This window comes from Aethina tumida, chromosome 5 (assembly GCF_024364675.1).
Source record: "Aethina tumida isolate Nest 87 chromosome 5, icAetTumi1.1, whole genome shotgun sequence".
NCBI classification, from domain to species: Eukaryota; Metazoa; Arthropoda; class Insecta; order Coleoptera; family Nitidulidae; genus Aethina; species Aethina tumida.
The window spans coordinates 28899605-28913962 of record NC_065439.1 but is presented as its reverse complement, the minus strand read 5'-3'; the positions used below and the strand labels follow the sequence as shown (position 1 = coordinate 28913962).

The following is a 14358-nucleotide window of genomic DNA, read 5'->3' as shown; positions in this document are numbered from 1 at the left end:
GAGTTGATTGTAAATTAAAATTGTTTGGAAAAATTATTAATCTTTTATTTAAAAAAATACAAATAAATATAGTAAAAGCTAAATAGTTTACTCCCTAAACTTAGCTTTTACAAAAGCAGGCAAGGGAATCAAATACAAGAACAAATTGAAGAGAATCATTCCCAAAGTAAAAGCGAACGTAATTGCTAAATTCAAATCGAAATCTAGAATTGCACTGAAAATAACATCGCTCGGTTCTCTGGTATATCTTTCGGATAGATAAGCTTGACCGTTGGCATAACGACAGTACGGACTGGCGACGCCGTTCAAAACCGAAGTCTCAATCAAATTCATGTTGGTGCAGTTGTGGGTGGCGTCATAAGCCAACGGCTCGTGGAGGGCTGAACTCAAAAACACTTGTCGGTTCAGAAAGGCAGACGCGTAACGAGCTTGAGTGGCGTAGCTCGCGTAGAAGAGCCAATCCTGCAAACCCTTAATCGATCTGGAACGAATACCGTTGAATAACAATAAAATAAGGAACGTTGCACGTACCTCAGAATTCCACTGCTCAAAACGATGCAAACACTTGTGATATAAATACTGGTGATTGCACCAGTTAAATAGTTCTTGACAATCATTAAAATCGCCATGGTTTGTTGTTCGGCGAAAATGTAACAAGCCCATAATATCAGCATGAAATACAAATAATCCAGAGGTTCGGAAAACGATCCAATCAGGCTGTGCAACAAATGGAATAGTAAGTGTGATTATTATTGATAATCGAACGATTAATTATACGTACGGATAAATAATTGCACTTGCTCCCAACACTGAAAAGAACGAAAAAGGTATATCGATAAGATTGTGCGTGACCAAAAAGAGTGTTCCTCCATACAATCCTTCCTGAGATTCCTGAAAGTACCTCGTCCTGTATGTGGGAACTAGAACACAATTTTTTCATTCACATTTTCTGTCGTTTACGATTAGTGTGTGAACTTACAGAGCAGAATAGAATTGAGTATACCCAAAAAGTAAACACCGACAAGGCAGTTCAAAATAAGACCGCTTCTAGTAATAAAGGTGTGTTGAAAGTCCTTCATTTCTCTGTAGAAGAGCCAAAGGAAGAAGAAAAACGAAGGCAAGAGAAATAGTCTCAAAAACAACTGTTTCAAACCAGCTTTTCTGAAACTTATCGTCGCAGTCAAAAGTCTCCTGAAACACAAAAATATTTGATCAAATTTAATGAATCAATTAATAAAGCTAATTATTTTCTTACATGTATATGGTCCATCCTACTTGGAACGAACTTGGTCTGCCCAAAAGTAAGGGGACCTTTTGACCATGTTCCAGACTGTGGTTGGCACCACTAACTGAACCCTTTCTGTAAACTCCTCCCTCGATTTTGAATTTTTCCACCAAAGCAGAAATCTGATGGTTGCTTTCTATGAAACGTTCCCTAGATCTTCTGTCCACAGTCGAAAGACACACTACATAAATAAATATGCTTGTTTAAATATCGTACATTGAAAGATTTGAGATTATTAATAACTCACAATAATACATTAAAGGGTTCTCCAGTTGTGGACAAGGAAATCCGATGGCATTAAAGTACTCCAACATTTGCCTGGTACCACCTGTGTAGACGACATCGCCTAAACACAAATAAAGGACTCGTTCCAGGAAGGGGAAAACGTCAGATCTTGGTTTTTCCATGGTCAGAATTATGGCAGTGCCATATTTTTTGGCAGCGTTTGACAGAATCGAGACCACTAAGTAAGTGTTTAACGGGTCCAAGTCCCAAGTCGGTTCATCCAATAATAATACCACTGGAAAGGAATAGTAAACAGTTACATCGTAAATTTGTTTTCGTCAAGTTTGATATTAAATTACCTGGATCTTTGATCAGTTGGATCCCAATCATTAATCTTCTATATTCGCTTTGAGTCAGATTTTCGGTACACCGGTTTGCGACTTGTGAAAGGGCTAAATCCGCCATCACCTGTTTCACTTTCGATTTTTTTAAATATCCTGTCAGCTAATAAATATAGGAATTAACTGTTTAGTCTAGAAATATATGTATGGTCCACCTACTTTTGTAGGGGTGTAGAAAAGTGTTTGTTCGACCGTCAATCCGGGAATTAGATCGCATTTGTGGGTGACATATCCGCATCGCTGTTGAAAAAGGCACAAACTCATCGGCTGATTGTTGAGCAATATTTGGCCTCTGGTCGGTCCCTGAACTCTTCGCGAGATCACATCTAAAAGGGCTTTTTTACCGCTTCCTGAAACAATTTTTTATTGGCCCGTCGCAATCAATCTTATTGTATTTATCAACCTTTTGAACCGAGAACGGCCAACACTTCTCCCGAATGTACCATCATGGAAACGTCTTTTAGAATCACCCCCGTTTTGATGCTGCCAATCATTCTTTGAAGACATGTTCCTGGTTCCACCTATAACGATAAAACTTATTATTGTCAGTAAAACTGAACATAATTTAATAACTATTGCAGACGATATTAAAAAGATTAAAGTACCTGACCGGAATAAAAGACATTGGACAATTCCAAAACGTATTCGCTGTTAATCATTTTGAGTTTTGGAAGCGAGTCGAAGATAAAAGAGAAATTAAACACCCATATTGACACGAACACTTGTCTCTTTTTACAGGTACCAAATGCAACTGAGTGCGTACCTACCACAAAACCGCAGAACACCTTTGGGAAGGTACTTTTGATGGTTTCACATTACGTCAGAAGTGGGGGAAGTTTTTGTGCATTTCTGGATCAATTTTGAGATTTCATTCGAGAAGTGGCGATAAGAAGGGGTTGTACGATTGTTTCGTGACGAATTCAGATGGACAGGGGCATTTATGTGGGGCGAACGATGTTGGTGGTGGCGTTGACCTGTTGAATGGTATCAAAACTGGCTTCCAATTGGTTAACAGTAAAGAGTTGGACGTTTTGTTATGTTGGCAGTGAATTCCGACCATCGCTGACCGATACTCGCACACTCACAATTAGCGTCGGATTGTGTTAATTCGTTGGGATCAATGGGATCCTTTTCGGATCCAACTGGAGTGGTTGGGTTTCTGCGTGCATGAACCGTTTCTCTGCGTTTGTGGCGTTGCTTTTAGTGGATTTTGCTCAGAAGTTTATCGTGTGCGTGTGTGTGTGTGCTCCAGATCCACGACTTTGGAATGCGGCGATGGATGTGAGTACCTAAATTTAATAACACTGACTTTTTTCCAACTTTCTTCACCGCAACTGGATTTAGTGTTGTTGTTGTTGTTGATATTGTTGAAGGAAAAGAGTCCGGGATGGAATTAAGAGATCGGGTACCGTTCCGATTGAAATTCGTAACGGGTTCCGCGCTTTGAGAAAAGTTCGTCTGTTGATCCGGCGTTAAAATTGCTGAATGTTTCGAAGCACGGCACCGGATTTAAATTTTCATGAGGCCGAATCGGATCGAATCGGATTCGGTGACATTGCGAAATTACTTTAGTCAGCGTGCACAATCTGTGAATGTGTGTCCCTCAATAATAATTACGATGGAGCGTTCCTGCTAAATTGACAACAAGGGCGCCTAATTGTCAATTAATTTGTGGAGTTATCGCACGTGACAAAAGGAAGTAATTGGGCGACATTGTCATAATAATTACGTACCAAACGAAAAGAAAGAATCGAGTTTAATAGTGTACAACTAATTATGAAATACGGAAAGTTAATTACCGGTTTCTATTTCGATTTACTACGTAAAACACGAGTAAATTCAGGTACGTTAAAATGAAAACAAATCGCGACCTTCTCACTTATTTGTTCAGCAATTTGCGACGCCAAAGATGAAGACATTACTAACAACTATTTTAAACAGTTTCGTAATGAAATGGCGTAATGTCTAACTCGATAATAAAGCACAAGTTGGTTGTAAAGTTGGAGCGATACGCTCTGTTTGAAGCTCGTTCAATCGATTCATTGTTGGGTTCGTCGTAATAACCGCGTACGTATGTTGTAGGATGGATAAACACGATCGTGTGTGTTTAAAGAAAATGTTCCGTTTAAATCGATTGAATGGCACACGACCACAAACCGTTTTCTCTCTGTCCGGAGTTTCTAACGCGGCTCTTCGTTCCTTCCATTGTGTTTGTCGATTAAATGAAAACTGTAAACAAATTCATATTCACGACTTTTCAACAACGATTCCGTTACACCCAAAGTAAAGATAAAGAATTTGACCGCACCTCTTTCATTCACTAATTTCTCGAATTTAAATTAACGTTACATCACACGTTATATTGGATGCTGTAATCTTAAGTAAACTTGGGAGCCATATGTTGTCTATGCGACCACTTCATCAGTCTCGTCGGCGTATTAGGAAAATTAGTTTAAAATAACACAATTTCCGATGCGTCTTTTTTGTTTGCTTTAATAATGCCACACGTTTCGTAATTATCTATTAGCAATCGTTTAGCCTCAATTAGAATTCTTGAATTCCTCCTTAATTTCGTTTTAATATAAACGGTTGCCTTGTGAGTAGTTTACAGGTAAAATAAATCCGGTGACCTTTTCTTATTATTTGGTAAAACCGAAGCTGAGTCATCGTCGAATCGCGGAATGAATGTCTTTTAAATACGATTAAACGATTTATCATTGAAACGGAAGTGCAAATCAAACTGATTTTAAAAGAAGAGAGAAATGATGCCATTAGAAAACTGAAGTGTCGCGACCGAGCCTGAACATTCCTTAGATGCCAACCTAGATCTTTTCTTCGCGATGTGAAAATGCTACAAATCATAAAAAAGCCGAAAGAAATGAAAGACGCACACTCCCATGATAAATCCGAAATATTAAATGAACGAACACGTCGAAAGTGTGTCACTGGTACGTTGGATGATGATAATGATGATGGCACTGGTGCTGGTGCTGGTACTGGTGCCGGTGCCACCATATTGTGCATCATCTGCATTTCAAATTAGCCCAACGTAGCGTATTTAACGACTTGACTCATTAAACTGCCGAAAAAACTGTTTTATTCATTCATTAACAGATGTATCAGATGTTGATGGTCATCACCATTGTCAGTTGCGCAATTCCAAAGATCAACGAACCAACATTTTTCATTTCTTACTTTCCTCCTTTTCATCTACAGAAGTGCGCCAATTATGATGCATCTTTCCTAACCTCATAACCGTTCGAAACATTCAAAGACTAAAAAAAGCGCATCAGTCACCAGTTGGGACACGAAAGACTCGACCCAACAATAATTGTGGGACATAAACGCGAATGTACGAAAAGGCTGCGGTAAACGCAGTCTGTGTGAAACAATGGTCGAAATGATTTACAGTTGTCCGGCCGGCCATCTGCGTTACGTACCGTTCCCGCAATTGGCCGTTCATACGCACACTCGACTCGAATTATCTTTACGCTTTTAGCAGGTCATGATGTGCTGAGGACCTGAGGATGGTGCGCAGCAGGACACCGTCGCAGGGCGGCGGTTCTCAAGGCTTCGAGATGGAACGCAAGTACTCTGTTCCTTCGAATCCCGATGCCAGACCCTTTTCGGGCAACGCCAGCGAAGATCTACACGCCTGGTCTATTTATAGGTTAATTATTCTCTACAATTGTGTGCAACGTCGTATTAGAAAGGGATATTTTCAGGCAAAATTTAAATTCCGATTTCACGGACAGCGCCTTGGGTTCCACTGATAAAAGTCCGCTGCCATATGGCAACTTTCAACTGCGAGACACGACGGTCCAATCGATTTTGTCACATCCACGTTACGGGCCCAAGTGAGTAGCACTGAGTCAATTACTCTGCTGAAATTATAAACGATGTTATTATTGCAGATCTGCTCTGGGATCCAACATGTATACTTATCTGAAATTCGGTTTGCCGAGAGTTTTTCCTCCTAACCACAACGGTTCGAACCGTTCCGGAACTCCACAACTTTTCACTAGAAACGCTTCACAAAGACCCAACAGCAGGTACCGTACCGCCATTAAATCATTTAATCATCGATTCTATTCAATTTATCGGTCTATTTTTGTTTAGGGCACCCAAATCAGGAAACAGGTTGGGCCACAGGGAGGGCAGTTCCGGCTACGACAGTTCGGACAACGAAACGACAACGAACAACCAATACGGCAACAAACACAACCGGAAATATAGATCCGATCCCGATTTCAGGATGCAGAACGTTCATCCGTCGTACCAAAGGGTGAGGCACCCTCTCTTCACTCGCTTTGTTCTGCTCACACGGATCATTAATTGATTAACCGATTACCAAGCGGAAATATATCCTAAATTTTAATTTGCCATTCTAAACAATGCGGCGAGACATACTCATTCTTCTCTACTGAACAAAGATTATTTTATCTGAAAAATTAAAATCTAATTAAACGTTGATTTTGAGTAGGAAAGTCCCGGATTGCCGTTGGCCGCCATGCAACAAGGAGGCATCCGATCGCCCACGCAGTGGAGTCGTAACAAGAGCATCTCCGAAGCAAACCTCCTGGCGACAGAATACAACCGTTCCTATCACCAACTTCCTCACCACCCGAACCATCCGAGGATGGATCCCCGACGCAACAGCGTCGCTGACTTCGGCGGCGGCGCCCATCCAGATATGGTCGACGGCAGCGTTATGATGGGAATGAGACCCATGTCCAAGGCGGAGAGTCACCTGTCGGTGGCGGCGTCCAGGAGAGGTCCCTCCGTCATCAGGACGGATTATCTCAGTCAGGACGAGGATGCCACGCCAACTTTTATGTATCCACACCTTCAGGCACGTGAATGCCAACACTTTCTCTTGTGCCTTCGTTCACACGAATAAACCGCATGTTTTACAGGTGGTTGGATTGGGTTTGTGGCCGCGTACCAACACTTCTTGTCTCAACTCGAAACGCCATCTCTTACTGAACGACGTCTCCTTCGAGATTCGAGGCGGCGAAGTGATGGCGGTAATGGCAACCTCCGAGGAGGAAGGTACGGCACTTCTGGACTGCGTCGCGGGTTTCTGCACTCCGGTGATTGGCGACATACTGTTGAACGGACATAACGCAAAAGCCAACATGTTAAAGACGAGAGTGGCATATGTGCAGAGTGATCCACACCTCTGTGAAGAGATGACCGTGCTACACACCCTCAAATACCACCACGATCTCAAACGGCCCACTGACAAGCTGGGCTACCTTAAAATAGACGCGATGGATAGAGTCAGTAAACACGTTAGTACAACCGTTTTCAGATGTTAAGAACATGTCGTTTTGTTTCAGATAAACGTATTAATTGAGGATTTGGGTTTGGAGCAAGTGAGGAACACGAAGATTTCCTCTTTGACGATATCGGAAAGACGGCGATTGAATGTGGCCTGTCATCTGCTACTGGACACCGATATTGTCGTTTTGAACCAACCTACCAGAGGCATGGACATCTTCGATACTTTCTTCCTCGTCGAATATTTGAGACAGTGGGCAAATGGCGGTACAGCCGGTGCTTTAGGTGACAAAATAATTTTCAAAATTAGGAAAACATATGTTTCGCTTACTTTAAGATGAATGAAATGGTAATCAACCAGTAATATTATTAGACCTTTTAGTAACCTAAACATGTGTTAAGTTAGCCTTCAATCACTATTATTTATTATATACTATAATATATTGATTAAAACACAACTAACGTTTCGTTACTTTTAATAAAATATTACCGATATGAAACACAAGTTATCTTAATTATTTCTTTTAAAAATTACGTTAATTTGTCGTTTTAGGAAGGATAGTAATATTAACAATGCATCCGCCGACATACGAAATCTTCACGATGCTCTCCAGAATCCTACTCATTTCCGCAGGAAGGACAATGTTCAGTGGACGCAGAAGAGACATGTTGCCATATTTTGCTTTAGTCGATTATCCTTGTCCGTCGTTCAAGAATCCTTCAGACTATTATCGTAAGACTGCAATCGTACTTCCGTCATCCATCTCCTCACTCACACTCGTCAATGTGTTTCAGTGGATTTAGTAACGCTGGACGATTTATCAGCGGAAGCGATGCTGGAGTCGTCACAAAGGATTGAACAATTGGCAGAAGTGTTTAGGCAAAAGCAGGAACCAATGAGCGATCCTGGGCCTCCTACTGCTCTGCCAATGACAGTCAAACCTTCCAATTGTTTCATACAAGGCTTCGTCCTGTTCACGTAAGTAGTTCACATCATTTTATTGCCTCCAATTAATAAAGTAAATCGATAGGAAAGCGATGTTCTACACTCAACCGAATACGTTCCTAAATTGGTTGACGCTAATTGTGATAGCCGCGAGTCTCTCGTTGGTAAACGGTGCAATTTTCTGGGACGTGCCAAACACCGATCCTCAACTGATTCTCAACGACCGACTGGGTTACCACTATGCCGTCATGTGCATCACCTCGTGGCCACTCCTGCTGCTTTTGACCGTTGCCGAAATCAGGAAGAACAGGAAAGCGGTTGAACGTGACATTAAAGACGGACTTTACGGAAGGGCGACCTATATTTTTACCAAGGTACCCATCAATTCATTTTTACTCGTTCTCCCTACTTAATACTTGTGTATCATTTTAGACGCTGATCAACTTATTTCCTTCCCTGTTCCTCTGGTTGATTTACGTAGTTCCCAGTTATTCCATGTGCGGTTTGTACATGCAAAGTCTTGTCAATTACGACGGATTCAACATATATATAGGTTTGTTTTAATTCTAAATAATTATACAACTGTCTGGTATATTAACTATCACCAATTTACAGGAACGATGTTGGTTTATCTTAGTGGTGTTCAGATATTTTTGCTGTCGTTTATTTATCTGATACCGGCGTCGAATGCCGCCGCCATACTTTGTTCGGTTCTGATTTGGGCGTTCGCACTTTCATCCGGGTACACGGTTCACTTCAAGGACTTACCTGTTTACACCAAATGGCTAGAGTACATAAGTCCAACTTCGTGGCTCCTGCCCTTCTTGCTCAACAGAGAACTGTCCCAAGAAGCAGTTGCGAGCAGTTCTGCCACCACTTTGTGCCGAAACAAACAGGTAAAGCGAATTTCTTCATACGTTACTATACTAAATAATGGATAAAATAATAAAAAAATAATTGTTAGGTGCAGCATCAGGATATTATCGTTCAATTACCCTGTCCGCCTCCGAACGGGACTAACGCGTTGTCCCAGTACGGCTATCTGCAGTCCCAGCAAGAATTCACCGCCTATGGAAATGCCCCCGTTGCTCTTCTCGTTTTTTACGCAGTGTTCTTCATCATAGCCTGTTTCGCTTTCATTCTCCGTTGCTGCAGAAACGACAGAGAATCACACAAGGGAATGAACGACGCCAATAAACCATAATTTCCTAAAGGATAAGACCTGATAAACTTGTATTTATATAGACGATAGATAATTATTTATGTATAATCTAACGCCCGCTTTTTATATCAGCTATTTATGACAAAATAAATTGTACATTTTATTGTTTGTTTTATTTTTTACAGAAAATAAAATTATTATTGAACAAGTTTATTTAACAATTAAAGTATTAAAATTTAAAAATTAAATCTTTTCATAAAATTTCTGGTTGTCCCAACACAGGATTCGGACTGGGTGTGGAACTCATCGAACTCAAAGTCTCCTCTTTAATTTTCAACTTATTCGGATCTTTTTCTTTCTTCTCTTTATCCTTACTATGCTTGTGTTCATGTTTATGTTTGTGTTTATGTTTATGCTTCTTCTTATCTTTTTTCTTCTTCTTTAGCTGCAAATTTTGAAATATGTATAAGATTGTATTGCATTTTTTTTGTTACCATCAATTTATACGTACCTTCCCGGACGAGGATTCTTTGTCTTTAGACTTATCCGAATCCTTAAACATTCCAGGCTCAAATCCTACCGGTCCGGTGAGTCCCATACCAGGCAAAGACACCGAATTGTCCGAGAAATAATCCTGTTTCACAGGAACCATCTGCGATTCCATTTCAACATCCATTGGCTCCACCTGACGCAATTGCAATGCGTTATTGTTATTTGTAAATAATATAGAACGAAAAAGGCACACTCACCTTAATTTTGTCGGTAGACAAAATATCAACGTTCATAGGATCGACGATCGCATCAACAATTACGTTGGAATGGGCGGTGGGCGAATCTCTAGCTAGAGGGGGCGGTTGTATACCACGTTTCGAGTCGACGGAGGCCGTGCTCGACGTGTGAGTCGCAGTTGCAGCCGCAGACGCCAACATTTGCTGTTTCTGTGCGTACTGTTTTGCTTTTCTCGCATCGTTTTTGCTCATGTTCATCATGGCGGACAATTCCGATACCGGAAGGCAAACCGGCCGCTTCAACCCGTACAACACAAAATACAAATCGACGAGATCGCACCGTTGCCTGGCGTCATTTGAAAACATTCCGCTGAAACAAACACAACATTTGTGAAGACCAGAAGGATTCTTTTGAGGTGGAAAATACGAACTTGATGTTGGTCCAGAGTCTTTCGACCAATTCCGGTACGTCTAGACGTTCCTTGTGTGCTCGTTTGAAGGGCGGGTTCTCAATCAGCAGACGACAGAGGTGGTGTCTCACTCCCGGATCCGGATCGGTCTCGATAATATCCAGAAGATTGTCGAGATCGGGTTTCTTGCCATCTGCTCTCACGAAATCCACCAGACATTCCAATGCCGCGCATCTTACGTCTTACAAACATATAAGATGATTCATTAAATATTTTAAGTATTGAAGGTATTAACGTAATTTTCTAAAGAAATGGCTATGATAACTTATCCCTAATTCCATATATTATACTATATTTTGACACTCACCAACAAAATTACCGTAGGAAGCATAACTCTTGAAAATAGCCGGCCGACTGGGCAAATGGCCAAACTTTTGCAATTTTCTCAAAACCTTAAGACATGCAACCGATACGGTGTATTTGTAACAAGGCAACGCCTTTTCCAGATTCAACAGTCTCGTCACCTCTTCGAGAATCAATTTCGTATCGGCGCTGAGACTTTCGACAGTTATCGGTGCGCCTTGTTGCACCATCGACACCACAGGCGTTATGGTGCGGCCCAGCGCCTCCACCAACGTCGCCCTGTAGTAGTTGTCCGAGTGTCTGTTTTTCGTGTTGTCGTTGTACTTGAACAGGTCCAAGAGAAATCGAACCACTTCGGGCGGACAAATACCGTGAGCGTTGCGCAGTCCTGCCATCGCCAACGGAATCGTTTTCTGCAGATAGTAGTGCTGGAAATTCTGAAAGCTGTTCTGTCTAATGATGTGTGGGGCCGCAAACGAGCCGAACAGTTTCCTAAATATGGCGAGCATGGCCGGCGGTCCCGCCCAAGTGGCCACCATGGCGTTCGCCACTTTGGTGAGGCAATGGGCGGCGCGACACCGCACGTTGTAGTAGCACTGCTCGTTTTCGATGGTGTCGGTGAGCGCGAGACGGGTAGGTGGCGTTGGGTAACGCTCGAGGGCGACGATCGCCTCCATTTGGGCGGTAACGTCGCGTTCGTGCCGCAGCTGGTATTGCCACTGGTAGTCCGGCTGTTCGATCACGACTGAACGCAACAATGTCATTTCTGGATCCAGACGTATCCACAAAACCGGCGAGTCGCTACAGATAAAAAATTAGACGTTTTTAACCACACATGCGAACGGTTCGGACGATAATCAGACTCACTCCATTTGACTGAGGTCCATGTCGACCTCCTCGCCGGTACATAGCGGGATTTTCTTCTTTTTATTACGGCGACTCTTGGAGTGACAGGTGATGTCAGACTTGACGACGGTGTTCTCTATTTGCAAATTGTGTTTGAACGTGCCGTCCAGTTCTTGCAACGTCACCAAAAGGGGACCCACATATTTTCTGATGCCCGTTTGCGACGTCGAATCCTGTCGTATTTCTAATTCGATAGTGTTCCTACGAAATAACGATAATTTACATCATCAGTTATTGCTGATTGATTGCAAGGACAAACCTTTTCCTATTGAAATTACTGGTGAGATGGAATTTGGCGTGACCTCCGGTCCTCACCCATTGATCTATAAATACGGCCATATCCTTTCCGGTGACTGTGAATATTGCTTTAGTGAACACGTTCGTGCTGATCAACATGTGAGTCCACAGACCGTGGCCGATCTTGCTGGAGGCGGCGTTCGTGGCCAGAGACAGTTGCTTGTTGAAAACCTGAAGCAACAACTCGAGACCGATGCGGTGCTCCAACATGCGCATCACCAGAAACGCTTTTTTGTGCAACGCCTCCACGTACATCGGTGACATCGTGTGCAAGTTACGTATCGAGAAGTAAAACTTCTCCTCGGTCTGTTTCGAACTGGGTTGCGACGTGTTCGCACCGACGGGAAGCGGTGCGGGCGGTTCGCTTGGATCTAAAAATTCATTTGAAATACCGAATACAAATCGTAATTTCTAAATTATCCTCACCCAAAATAATGCCGCCGTATTGTTCCTCGTACTTGACAACATCCAACAGTGTATTTTGGACATATTCTCTGTAGTAGTTGTTGCCAAAACTCTTTTTGCAATACAAGCCGCATAAATATTGGCTAATTCCTTTGTTCAACCACATGTCAGACCAGTTTTGCATCGATATAAAACAGCCGAAGAATTGTTCGGCGATTGCTTGTGCCATCGCTCTTCTGGTAATGTAAACTTGATCAATGATAACAGCAGAATGGAGCAAGTTCAGACTCAGTATGCTCATTGTGGCGTATGACTTGTAATCCACGTCCGTTTCGTCCACGAATACCTGTTTATAACACGTGTATGGATATCTAAAACAGACAACATATCATTTGCTGTAATTTAAATGATGTGAAGATAGAGACCTATTGGAGAGAGTTTCCTCATAATATTCGAACGCCTCGTGCATGTATCTGGTGGTAACCTTGAGCAGGGGCAGCAAATTAGGGAGACAGAAGTGCGTAACTTCGTGCATGTACGGGTCGACGAATATCTCGAACGGTCCAACGGCGAGGGAGATGTTAGGAGCGCAAGTGGGTACGTTCAAGGAATAATGATAGGTTTTGCGTCGCATATCCGGAGTGTAGACCACTTCTTGGAGATCTCCGTTCGAAACGGCAGTCAATTCTTCGTCCACTGTGAATTCCAATTTCCAGGTACACGTTTCCGCATAACTGTCCACACATGGAAACCAAAGTCGAGACGAATTTTGATGGCCATATGTGTACATATGAGCATATCTCTACAATTAATTACATTGCATTATTAGTACTATTCATTCACTGCAATAGCTAATGATGCACTACCTCTGCATATGTGCCTTCAAAATCAGGTACAACAAAATGAAGGCCTCCTTGAGGATTTTCTAGTGAAAATTCAATTCCAACTGTTAATTTGGTTCCATCAGAAACAATATGTGCAGCCTCTGGTGGAATTGTTAATATCAATTCCCCCATTGAATTGTCTGGGTCTGTTTTGAGTGCTGCATTGTAATGACTTGTTGAATAGTTTTCCAAACTCCGACTACAATTTATCAGTATTCAAATAAGTATTTAAATCAATTAATAAGACAGCTTTTACTTACGTTTCCGAATCGTTTTGGCAAACATTTAAAAATGGATCAAAATAATGGAAGCCAGCTTCATAATGTTCATTCAATATAACTCTGTATATCCTACATTGTTTGGCATTTAATTTTATCGTCTTCAAGTTGTCTCTTAAAGGTACAATAGTAAGTTCTACAAAACCCTGAAATAACACAACATCAATAAAAAATTTTTGGTACCAGTGACTTTTTGTAAATTCTTACAATGATACTTCTTCTTTCGAAACTGATGCCTGTTAAACTGACGATTTGATGGGCTGTAAAACGAGTTAGCTGTTAAAATATGATAAATATTAGTCAATTAATACTTATAATTTATATGGGCGACAGTTATCGCCAGTCCGTTCTCGTTTCATCGTGTTTTACTATAGTAAACAAAACAATTCTCTTTCAAGTTTCACCATATTCCTGCGATGTTTGTTTAACAACAAATGTGTCACTGAAGCAGATAACCACAAACAAATTGGAAAGTCTATGGTCTGTAATTATGTTGTTTGAAAATTTTCAAAATATTTCAATCTTTTAAAAGGATTCCACACACTAATGTTGTTTTTTTCTAATTTCTTCTCTAATAAATATAGTAATAAAGGATGTTACTTGTTAGTTTACTTGTCTGTTTCATACATTTTGGTCTACTCGCAGTAGATCAAATGTCATGCAGTAGTTGCAACTACTAAAAAATTATTCGGTGCGTAAATATTACAGAGTTTCGTATTAATAAAATATTGAATAATAATTAGATAGTAAATATTTTTTGTAATTAAGTAAGATTGTAAATCAAA

At 41.3% G+C, this 14358-nt stretch overlaps 3 protein-coding genes across 3 annotated transcripts; 1 reads left to right on the top strand and 2 right to left on the bottom strand.

Annotated features, from left to right (window-relative positions):
• Nucleotides 1-31: 31 nt before the first annotated feature.
• Nucleotides 32-2809, bottom strand: LOC109609561 (ATP-binding cassette sub-family G member 5). Its single transcript, XM_020026246.2, has 10 exons — nucleotides 2679-2809; nucleotides 2315-2432; nucleotides 2071-2261; nucleotides 1870-2014; nucleotides 1533-1805; nucleotides 1256-1466; nucleotides 980-1191; nucleotides 782-920; nucleotides 532-717; nucleotides 32-481 (listed from the first exon to the last, which is right to left on the bottom strand). The coding sequence occupies exons 2-10, from the start codon at nucleotides 2403-2405 to the stop codon at nucleotides 88-90; spliced, it is 1842 nt and encodes a 613-aa protein (XP_019881805.2). The 5' UTR covers nucleotides 2406-2432; nucleotides 2679-2809; the 3' UTR covers nucleotides 32-87.
• Nucleotides 2810-2985: 176 nt separating this feature from the next.
• Nucleotides 2986-9465, top strand: LOC109609541 (ATP-binding cassette sub-family G member 8). The gene is made up of 14 exons (XM_049967523.1): nucleotides 2986-3192; nucleotides 5411-5581; nucleotides 5637-5768; nucleotides 5826-5963; nucleotides 6031-6196; nucleotides 6395-6763; nucleotides 6828-7193; nucleotides 7254-7479; nucleotides 7748-7927; nucleotides 7990-8173; nucleotides 8226-8514; nucleotides 8573-8693; nucleotides 8756-9036; nucleotides 9105-9465. The coding sequence occupies exons 2-14, from the start codon at nucleotides 5439-5441 to the stop codon at nucleotides 9342-9344; spliced, it is 2835 nt and encodes a 944-aa protein (XP_049823480.1). The 5' UTR covers nucleotides 2986-3192; nucleotides 5411-5438; the 3' UTR covers nucleotides 9345-9465.
• Nucleotides 9450-14159, bottom strand: LOC109609542 (transcription initiation factor TFIID subunit 2). The gene is made up of 13 exons (XM_049967522.1): nucleotides 13889-14159; nucleotides 13781-13835; nucleotides 13556-13719; nucleotides 13278-13494; nucleotides 12837-13213; nucleotides 12433-12782; nucleotides 11969-12377; nucleotides 11671-11910; nucleotides 10808-11604; nucleotides 10462-10681; nucleotides 10052-10400; nucleotides 9814-9987; nucleotides 9450-9747 (listed from the first exon to the last, which is right to left on the bottom strand). Exons 1-13 carry the CDS (start codon nucleotides 13930-13932, stop codon nucleotides 9556-9558), a joined length of 3588 nt encoding a protein of 1195 aa, XP_049823479.1. The 5' UTR covers nucleotides 13933-14159; the 3' UTR covers nucleotides 9450-9555.
• Nucleotides 14160-14358: the final 199 nt, after the last annotated feature.

Coding starts and splice junctions, on each gene's coding strand:
- LOC109609561 (XM_020026246.2), bottom strand. CDS start 2,405: ATGATTGGCAGCATCAAAACGGGGGTGATTCTAAAAGACGTTTCCATG. Junction 2,015..2,070: donor TTTTCTACACCCCTACAAAA/GTAGGTGGACCA, acceptor TATATTTATTAG/CTGACAGGATATTTAAAAAA. Junction 1,192..1,255: donor GTAGGATGGACCATATACAT/GTAAGAAAATAA, acceptor TTTGTGTTTCAG/GAGACTTTTGACTGCGACGA.
- LOC109609541 (XM_049967523.1), top strand. CDS start 5,439: ATGGTGCGCAGCAGGACACCGTCGCAGGGCGGCGGTTCTCAAGGCTTC. Junction 8,174..8,225: donor CAAGGCTTCGTCCTGTTCAC/GTAAGTAGTTCA, acceptor GTAAATCGATAG/GAAAGCGATGTTCTACACTC. Junction 8,515..8,572: donor CGACCTATATTTTTACCAAG/GTACCCATCAAT, acceptor GTATCATTTTAG/ACGCTGATCAACTTATTTCC.
- LOC109609542 (XM_049967522.1), bottom strand. CDS start 13,932: ATGAAACGAGAACGGACTGGCGATAACTGTCGCCCATATAAATT. Junction 11,911..11,968: donor AGTAATTTCAATAGGAAAAG/GTTTGTCCTTGC, acceptor GTTATTTCGTAG/GAACACTATCGAATTAGAAA. Junction 10,401..10,461: donor AGACTCTGGACCAACATCAA/GTTCGTATTTTC, acceptor TGTTTGTTTCAG/CGGAATGTTTTCAAATGACG.